General features: G+C 48.0%; 1 protein-coding gene across 1 annotated transcript in view; it reads right to left on the reverse strand.

Moving 5' to 3' along the window:
• LSP1 (lymphocyte specific protein 1) overlaps positions 1-10481 on the reverse strand; it is a 393235-nt gene extending 382754 nt beyond the window's left edge. Inside the window, exon 1 of the mRNA XM_069623945.1 lies at positions 10254-10481. Coding sequence (XP_069480046.1) covers positions 10254-10306 — 53 coding nt within the window. The 5' untranslated portion in view covers positions 10307-10481. The remainder of the gene's footprint in view (positions 1-10253) is intronic.
• Between the last annotated feature and the right edge of the window lie 255 nt (positions 10482-10736).

The following is a 10736-nucleotide window of genomic DNA, read 5'->3' on the forward strand; positions in this document are numbered from 1 at the left end:
CAAACGGGCGACCAAGGGGGTGGGGGGAGAACAACACACGCATACGGGCGACCAAGGGGATGGGGGGAGAAACACACACATATGGGTGACCAGGCATGTGGGGGGAGAGCAACACACGCATACGGGCGACCAAGGGGGTGGGGAGGGGAGAACAACACATGCTACTACTTCATTGTACAAGGACCGGCAGTAGCTAGCTTTCATAATAGTACAGTGCCTTAGTGTCAGTACGGTACATTGCGGTTTGTGCAAAAGCGACACCTTGGAGTACCAGACAGTTATGGGACGTCGAATATAGAGTCATTGCGGATGGTTTGAGTAACCATGGTTACGATCCGCAGGCTACTCGTGATGAGAGAAAGTTTAGAGAACGTTAAGAGCGGCAAGTATTACATTGAGTAGGTACCTGTGGCAGGGTAGCAGAGTCAGGAGAACGTTCATGGCATCAGCCAGGCACCGGCATCCCGGTTAGACAGAGAAAGACAGGACCCTTAGTTCCAGCCCTTGTGTATAGGCCTGCGTCGCCTCCCGGCAACATCGGGACCGTCGATTTGATGCAACAGGCGGCCAATCAGATTGCTGCTTTCCCCGGAGTGCATCTCCAGGCAGGGAAAGTGGGTCGGCAGACAAAATCGCCGTTGGCCATCTTGGTGGAGGTTCCTGGCCACTGCAATCCAAGCAGGTTTGGTCTGAAGTCCATACTGTTCCCCGGTGGAGTGGGGGCACATCCTTCTGGATTCCTCAACAGTAGGGAAAGACAGGGCCCTAATAATCTCTTTATAAACCGGAGACATGGCCGCTTAACAATGCAGAATCCGTATACCTCCCTCCCCTTTCAGGACAAAAAGTGTGCATGTCTGCACAGAAGGTGGCGTGATTAAATAAAGTAGAAATAATCAAATCAACTTATATACATCTTAACCCTGCTATATCACATCCTGATGTCAATGATTACTTCAATGATGAATGATCAATACAATGGCCAGTTCAATTGTCAAAGCTTCATGTAACTTGGATATTGACCTTATAAAAGCACACATATCACCATATGTGCATTTGCTTTACCAGGACTGCAGATTCATCACGGGTTGAAAAGGGAATGAGGTTTCGGAACACAATTTTCATTTCATAGAAAACAAAATTAAGTCGGAAAATCCCAGTCTATTTATGTCACTCTACTTTTTACTGAAAATAAATTCCTCCCTTTTTTCTCAATAGTCATGTCAGCTTTTCGAACAGCATTTTTAGAAATATCAATTTAAAGACTGGCTACTTGACATTCCTGCATGTAAATAGCTTGAAAAAAGAAAAACGTTTATATAACATGTATGTTTGCTAGGTTGCCTTCGATGCTCTTTCTATTGCAATAATGTGTATTGTCATTTTTCAATGGGCAATTTCAAATGGGAAGAAACAGATGGCAGTTAAAACCGCTTTCTTGTTTTTCATTGAGTGGTTCATAGCAGGTAACGGCCTTCTGTATGGTGATATAACCAGGGATTGACTTCAATTATATTCTTTTTCTAGGCATGTGCAATGTGAGGTATTATATGTTGGTAGTTGGCCACTGAAGAGAGAGGGAGTCAGGGATCTCCCAACATACACACCATTTCGGTCCATTTTCAAATCCAAAGTTTCCAGAAGCCCTTACACTTCTGAAATATTTACTGATTTCCCAGGATGTACAGTCCTTGGTAAACCCCCTCAGTACTTTCTCTAAAAAGGGCTGGGGTCTAATCTATTCCCCTTTGGAGAGTACCTCCCCTCAGAATTATATTTCCTCTTAGCATTATATTTACATAGTAATGTATTTTCTTTGGCTGATTTTCATAGACAGGTGGGTGCCCTCTAAAGGACTCTAGTAACAGATGAACGTCAGTCAGTAAAATGGGTCAGCTTCCCTCCACAGCCTGGTTTCTCTCCAGTGACTGCCAGCCCTGCTGCAGTGGGGCACGGCACTCTACTTTTACCTTATCTGGTATGAAAGCTGTCAAGCAGGCCCGGGGTCCATGTATGCACAAACCTATCCCACAAAGAGGGATTTACCAATTAACAAGACCTTGTAGCGAAGTGAGCTTTAGCAAGAACTTTCTGTTCACCATCACGGTTCTTCAATCTGTCGTTTTATTAATACATTGCTATATGTATTTCATTTGTGTTTTTTAACTTGTATGTGTTAAAGCCAGCATAATGCTGCCGCATTAAAATTATTAAAAATGATACAAATCAGTACTTTTCTTGCACTCTTTTTGACCTTCATTCTCCCTTCCAGTTGTATTGAAATATCAGCATCACAGTTCTGGGGTTGCTGTTGGTACTCTTGTTCAGAGGAGAATTGCCTAGCATTTCGGTGCTGGACTGCACCAGGGCAGGACAAAGACCGATATGTTTTGGCTATTTCTCCTCTGTGAAAGATAGTGAGTTCAAGAATCTGGGTAAGGCTCTCGTAACCGGGACTAATGTCTGGCAGAGGGACTCGCTGGACCCCCCCCCCCCTGTTTTTGCATAATTTAAGTAACTTTGGGTCTCGCCCTAAGTTACTAGAGGAAATCTAGACGTGGACCCCTTGCTCACTATTCTTAGAGAGGCACAGCTTCACCCTACTGATGAGGTCCAACCAGACCGAAACATGTGTCTGGGGTTGCTGTTGGAACTCTTGTTCAGAGGAGAATTGCCTAGCATTTTACTCCCAGGCCCCCCCTTGTTTTTACATACTTGGCATGAGATGGAGTGAAGGAGATACCATGTGGCGAGATGGGAGTGGAGTCTTATGCAAAATAGGAAGCAATAGGTAGCAGGTAAAACCGGAGCCTTCTGCACCCACAGTTCAAAAAGTCATGGAGGTGTGTGGCCAGCCCCAAAAAGCCTGGAGATTTGCTATGCAGCCAATGCGCTGGGTGAAACTATTTGCGTCACTGAAGCACCACTGGGGAATCTGCATACTTGGCACCCAGGCAGAGGGGACATGCTTCCCTTCACCGGGGATCCCACGGCCTAGAGGGCCACACCCAGGGGATATATATTTGGATCATTATCCCCTTAGAAAGCCCCAGCAGAATTGTAGCATTTCCAAAGGGTCTGATGTCTTTCCGAGACAAGCCAATAACAAAAAAAAACAAAAAAAAATTGGAAATTGGAAGCTGGAAATGGCACTTCAAGAAATGACTGAACCCTATGCAAACTAGTGCTACCATGTCCACATAGCGTAACACCGCTGAAAACTAGCAGCAACCCCTCCACCCCCCATCCCTCCGAGGTGCTTCTACCTTATCTGGTATGAAAGCTGTCCAGCAGGCCCGGGGTCCATGTATGCACATACCTATCCCACAAAGAGGGAACTTACCAATTAACAAGACCTTGCAGGAGAGTGAACTTTACCAAGAACTTTCGGTTCACCATCACGGTTCTTCGAGCTGTCGCTCTTTGATACATTGCTATATGCATTTCATTTGTGTTTTTGAACTTGTATCTGTTAAAGCCAGCATAATACGGCCACATTTAAATTATTAAAAATGATACAAATCAATACTTTTTTGGACTTTATTTAACCTTCATATCCCCTTCCAGTGGTATTGTAATATCAGCGTCACAGTTCTGGCAGGCACACACAGATACCCAAGTCTGTGCAATCTAATATGTGTGAACTTGGAACAAGATGTGGGGAAGGTCAATGTAAAAAGGCCCTTATCAACAACATAGCAACAATGAAGCCAAATATAGAGCATCAAGGCAGAGTCTCACACACTGGGCAACCACAAAATGGCACCCAAGAGTTTTCCTTATTGGTGAAGTGAACTGTTCATCCTGAGTTTCTTCTGTACCCCTGCTGAAGACACCCCCGGGAATGAGCCAGAGTCTCAGGGAGGCTTCTGCAAACATGACTTTTAAAGAGGATGTGCGATACCTGGCATCGATGTAAGTTTGCCCGGCACTGGAACACCTTGAAACTCTGTCGCCCTGGGCCAAGCAGGGGGAGGAGAGTGTTACCCCCATACCCTCCTTTCCTGCGCCCCTTTCTAGCCCACTCACAAGCCACACCATTCACCTTCATCTATGGCCCAGACCCATTGTGCTGTGGAGGCAGAAACTTCCCATCATGCCCTGCCAGGACACGTCACTTAATGCTATGACCTCCACACATTGCCAGCACATTTCCAGCGGCTTGTCTGCTGGTCACCAGTGGTGCACTGACTTTTAGACCTAGAAAAAGGATATTCTTTGGTGATGGAGATGTGCGTGAAAACAGTGAACTGGATTGATTCTTTGCAGTGGACGGCCCTATAATGTCCCTTGCACTTCTCCCCCTCCGGCTATAAGCAAGAGGGAAACCAATAGGATAACCTGGTTAGTAGCCCCCACAATTCCTAGGTATCTGGTCACATGTCAAGGCCATTACGCTGGGAGGATAGCTCAGGGGCAATGTGTTTGCCTTGAAAGCAAGATGACTCAGAACAACACAGGTTCGGTCCCCGGATACGCACTTGGAAACCTCTGAGTATTAAGTGTGTTATAAATAACAGATTACAATTACATACCATGGCCTGACTGAATATAGCCCCAGACTAATAATAGTTTCATCTATGAAAGTTCTGAAATCCAATGAGGGAAGCTCTCTTCCTGTCTCTGAATTACATTTTCTTCTGGTCACAACTAAAACTAAAAAAAAATACATCCCCACAATCGCCATCACTCACCCTTCTGTTTTCAATTTCCATACATGTTGTGAGCTTTGTTTTTGTCTTGCTGACTTTTTCCATTCTTACCCTTTACACCTCTGCTTCCCCATTTCCCTTTCACCCAACAGGCTTCGGCCCCTGGCTGCCACCCTAGGCAGGGTTGTAGTTTGTCTCTATATGGGTAAGGCACAGCGCTTTAAGACGACTAGGTTGTAATTGGTTATTTATAACGCGCTTCCAAATGCGGACCCAGGGCTCAAACCTGTGTTTGCTATGCGTCATCTTGCTTCCAAGGCGAGCGCGTTGCCCCTGAGCTATCTTCCTGAGCATTGCTGAAGTCTGCAGTATAAAAGACTGGAATAACATCTCCTAAATTGATGGTCACTTATGATCTATATTAAATGTCATATACAAAAGTAATTCTAGTATATGTGTTTACTTTGAAAATACAACTACTATACAAAGTCCTATGAAATGTCAAAGCCTTTTGTAGAACAAACTCAACAAAACTTTATAAGCGTACAGCTGATGAGCACCCTGCATTACCCTGACTATCTAATTAGCACACAGCACAAAAGGAACAGCTCTAGAAATGCACCAACACTATGGAGCTCATTTTTCATTAAATTGTAAATTGCCCGGAAGGGACAGCTTATGCTTGCACTTCTGTGCCAACTGGTCCCGTCTGGCAATTTTCGTAATTTGCACTGCAGGATGCAAATGAGAAGTGTAAAGCGATGGCGGAAGACTCTTGCACCACGCTGTGCAAATTGAGTAAATACAACGTGCCATGTGCGCACGGCAGCCAGCGTTTACAATGATTTTGAATGGAATCCTCCTGCTTTTTGCTGATTCCATAGGAAATTAATGCTTTTAAGCCAGCATGAAAATCTCATGCAGGTGTAAAATCCAGTGGGTTTTCGAAGGCAGAGGGCAGGCGGGAGGCAGAAGCGTACCTCCTATCCCGCCCCACCCTCCGCCTTCAAAGCCATAAAAACCCCTGGGGCGCGAATGGAGGTGTTAAGATGGGCATATTTTGCGCCTTCATGTACACACAGTGGGACTCAAAAATGAACCCCCATCAGTTGCTAGCACCCAACTGTAGTCGTATCAATCTTTGAGAAATGCAAAGGCTGAGCTGGCCCTGTTGGGATTCAAACCAGCAACCCACTCGTGCTCAGTCAAGGAGCCATCTCAATAGTCCCCATTGTTCATTAGACGTGTAAACACTTTGAAATGTAGTTCAAACTGAGTGGTTTGAGATCCTTCACCACAAAAAACAATTGCCAAAAAAAAAAGATAATCATAATGTTAATAACCCCTGTAAACAGTGATGCACGTTCGGAACACTCACAAGGCATAGTAGGTTCGTCCTTCCTCCTTTTCCCTCCACTGCTCTTATTAATGATTGTGTTTTGTAATGTATTTCACTCCCTTGTTCGCTCCCATCACCCTGTGGGCACTTTGAGCGGTATTTTACTTGCTGTATAAGCGCTTAACAAGCAAATAAATAAATAAATCTAGGTTAGCGAGTCAGTTAACCACCACACAGCTTCAGTTGGGAGAGGAGCTTGATATGGGCGATGCTCTGGTCAGGGGGGCTCGCGAGCTGTGCCAAGAACTCCTTACTTCATCAGTCTCGGGTAGTGCGACATATTAACACAAACGATACATCTCTCAAAGAAAAAACAAAACAAAAAAAGTAGCAATACAAATGCAAAAAAAAAATAGTCTGAGCCCTTCTATGCTGGCCACTAGAGGGCATCCGTGCACCGGCTTTAATAATACACTGCGCTATTGGCAGAAGCAGGACATTGCAGCGCGGGCCACCTGGGGAGAGATCAAAGAGCAAAATTGCTAATTTGGCCTCTTGCTTTAAATTCAGAGTTTGGATAAGTCTGAGGGTAAACATAAATTAGTTGCAAGAGTTGCAAGATAAAAATGTCCGACCTCAAAATTGTGCACCGTGTTTGTTAAAAAAAGTACCCGGGGAGCGCAATCATGTTACTTTGCAGGCATGGACAAGGATCTAGGCAAGGAGACTCCTCTGTTAGTGTACGGGCCACGGGGGTTGGATCCCAATTAATCTCGGCCTTCCAGGCTCCCAAGATCTCAGCCCGGCAGGCAGGGGGAACATTCAGCAGGGCACCGCCCCCCCGCCCAGCAAGCTCCCGCTGTACACTTCTTCTGAGCCGAGCCCCGAGTCTGTGTTGGTGCGTCTTCATTCCACAAAGGCTCTTGGCTCGGCTCAGAAATATTCCTCGTTCTGGGTACCACAAACGCTGAAGGCAGCTGGCACAGCAGTCGTGCATTACTGGTCTTTTAGTGAGGGCCTGAGGGGTAAGAAAGAGACGAACGCTCACGCTCTGGTAGGGGTACATTTTGTGTGCAGCAACGGGTGAGCTGTCTTCTCCTGTCCCTTGAGTGATGCAAATTCCCTGCCACGTCGTTACAAAGTAATTGTGGTTCTATTCACGCCTTTTCTAGAAACATTCTGCTCGAGTTTGGAGTCTTTCTCAACTCCCAATAGCGAGCCTTCTGCAGCCCCGCCTACACCGCTATACAATAATTTGATATGATATTTTATTTATAGCGCGCCTTTGCACAAGTCTATAATGGGTACATTTGGCTTGTGGCAGCCCAAATCATACTCTCTACTTCCGCCCAGTTCCACAATTGCAGGAATGTCTTCTTAGGAGCGTGATATTGGCCTTTCTTTCTTCCATTAACCCCTTCGATTCCAGGGCAAGAGCGGCGAAGCAGTGCATTGAAAGTGTCCGGACGCTGTGCTTAGAGACGGCAGTCTGAGTAGACCCGCTTCAGGATGGCCATGTGCTTAGCCTAACACCGAGTTGGATTCTTCTGGGCTGGTACTCAGGGTGGCATTCCAACTATGCCTTCATGGAAGGCGCATCAGCACAGAAATGACTTCCTGACCGACAAACGTGTTCATTGAGCGGTTTGAAATAACAGCCTCTGAACAATTGACCTTTAGGAACAAGAGCTCAAATAATTTCAGATTCAGAATGTCATTAAAAAATACTGCTTGTGCCATCCAATTTTGATGTGGGTCATATCCACTCCAATTGAGGGATCTGAAATCATACATCCATCATGGGTTGCGGGGGGTGGGGTTTAATCATGCGAATTTCGAGTGTGCCTGGATTCAAAAATCGATCCTTGCACTCGCAGCATGCTAGAGCCGTAGACGGCAAAGCCTCGCTCGTGCTGCTGCTCTGGAAGCAAGGCCCAGCCAATGAACCCAGACAGGCGCGATGCCACCTTCAGCAGAGAGCACACATGAAGCTTAACGCAAGGGAACGGTGAAAGGTGGCAGAAAGGAATATTAGGTTGGTCCCATCTTAAATCCAACCGAGTAGTGTCGTCAGCAGGCCACCTCCCCTCCTGGCAGGCATTTGATCGGGCAAAGACCGGCAGCTGGGAAGCGGCCATTCCCTCTTCCATTGGGTATAAACTTAAAATGGCCCCATGACTGACTGACTGAATCCCAGGGGTTTTCGGTTCTGCAGAGCCTCGATGGAAGGTCAGGTGTTGGACAAGGGCTTTCTCCCCGATTCAGCTTTGCGACTGGTCGATGCTGGCGCGCCGGCGGCATCCGGTTTGGTTTCATGCGATACACGAACTCAAGCCAGTCTTGTCACGGACTGTACATTATAATTGCCGCCACTAAGCAGCTCTCTGTGAAACTGTCAGAGCGGCAGCTGCATAAGCACACGGCGTTCTTGTACGGTTCGGACCCCACCTTACTTTCAACACCAGCACATGATGGAACAAGGAAATGACGGTCACCTGTACCCGCTTGGGGTAGAGGAGACTTCAGTTTTCAACCTCCCATGCCCGCGTAACATCATTCCCCCCAATCTATGTTACGAGCCAGCGGACCAATAGCTCGGCTCATAAATCAAGAGAGACCTAGAGGCACAGGAAGCTGGGGGGGGGGGGGGGGTGTAATCTTCTTCTACGTGAAGTAGAGCAGTCCCACAGGCGTTGGGCTGCTGCTGCTGCAACAACCAGAGTTCCTCTTCAGCTAGAAATGAATACATTTCGCCGAGGAGGACACGGAATGAGGGCAGGGCGGGCTCTGTCATATCTAAGGGGTTAGTCGGCAGAATGAGGTTATGCAACACACCACACCCACAGCGCACATTGAGACGACCCGCGTGTACCTGTTAAGTACCTCCCACCTCCTCACCTGGCGGAAAGGTGGGGGGGGGGGGGTGCTGTACCGCACCCAAGGAAGGAGAGAGCAGCGTTTGTCCTGCTCAAACCCAATTCAAGAGTGTGATGGACGCTTTCACCCCCCCCCCCCCCCCACTAGGCCCGAGTCATTTAATGACCATGCGGCTTTCTGCACAGTGGTGTGTGGTGGTTGAACCCTTGTAGCCCACCCTATTCATCCCCCATCCATGCGCGTGCGGACACCGACCCCGCGAAGACGGTAGAAGACCTCCTCGCCCCTCCACCCCCAAAGTGGAAGTCATCAAATCACCCCAAACCCCGACAGATTACCTCCTCGCAGGAGAGCGGAGTAGAAGAGATGGCGCTATTCCCCCCTCCGGACCCTGCAGCGGACGTGAAGCACCTGTCGCCTGATAACGGCTCTCATTCAAATGTGCTGCTCCCCCAAGGGAAAGAGGAAGTCACTGTCACGGTTACCGCCTTATCGCTCGCGCAATCCAGTCCGCGCGCATCCGCATTGTCACAGCGCGGTGTGGCACCCAGTAGGGCAACGGCAATGTTTGACACGTGCCAGAAGTGCCGGAGCTGGGCGTGGGCCCCAGTGCTAAAAAGGCAACGGGTCCATATGCTAAAACGGCAGGGGTACCGCAGGTGAGGACGGAGGTACACCTGCAGGGCTGTACAGGGGAACCTAACGTCTACACGACAGACATGAACCCCAATAACCGCCGTTCGACAAAGCCTATTGTTATGGCTTGTATTCTTAATTAAACTAAGAATGCGGGGGCAGGGGGCGTTGATATGTTTAGGGGTGGAGGCTGGGGCGTTGATATGTTTTAAGGGTGCTTCTAAAATTCAACATCAGAACCCGCCATTTATTGATACATCTGGCTAATAAGAGGAGTGACACATTGATGGATTAAAAACTATGTGCGTGCTAGCAGCATTTTCGACGATTGATGCTGCTGTCGATTTTTAATTTTTTTTTTAAAGCAAGATCTAATTAACTATAAACTCAGGGGTCTGACTTTCTAAAGTACGTCCAGAGCAAAGGGCACAGCGGGCAGGCACACTAAGGGCCCCTGTAGTGACACGGGAGGCAGACAGTCGGAGTTCCACGGGCGGCGGTAGCAGGGAACCCGTGAGAGGTGGAGGGTGGGTGGGGCCTGCAGCGTGCGTTGCGCAAAAAGGACGTTGCACATAATCCGGTGTGGTACACCCTTTCCAGAAACGCGTTCTGTGCTAAGTGAAATTGAGGCCTGCGGAAGGTGACAAGGACATACCAGCTGGTGGGGGGTGGGGGGTATGCGCAGGCTGTATGAGAGATGGGTACTGAGGAGCTAGTGAGTGCCACAGAAAGTGACGGTGCCCTCTCACCTGGCCTCTTCGCCAATGTTTTGCTCCTCTGGCATCTCCTCGTTGTCAGCCATCTTGTATCCCCGCAGCTTTTGGGAGACGCGTTGGCTAAGGCTTTAGTGCTTGGTGCCCGTGGTAGCCTCTACAGGGGTCTGTCTATGAGGGCTGCTGCTAGTGTAGGTCTGTTCACAGGCGAGTCTCGGCGAGTAACGTCGACGTGGTGCTCCCAGGGCGCTTCAGCAGTAAAAAGAGAAGTGCTCGGGCCCAGGGCGGATGCTGTGGTGAGCCTCGCAAGCAGCTCCTTTTCCTCTTTGACTTTGCACCTTGATTGCTTTGTTTCTTGTTTCTTTGTTTCTTGTTGCTGAGCTGCAAGTGCGAAAATAAAACCACCACCACCCTCGCATCACACAGACTAGTTCTTTGATTGTAGAAGGCCGCCTTAAAAAACATACAAAATGTTTCTTCCCCCTAGACGGCCATTGCAACAGGCTGGCCTGGACCAGC

Source organism: Ambystoma mexicanum, chromosome 11, assembly GCF_040938575.1.
Source record: "Ambystoma mexicanum isolate Mex_15411 chromosome 11, UKY_AmexF1_1, whole genome shotgun sequence".
Classification (NCBI taxonomy): domain Eukaryota; kingdom Metazoa; phylum Chordata; class Amphibia; order Caudata; family Ambystomatidae; genus Ambystoma; species Ambystoma mexicanum.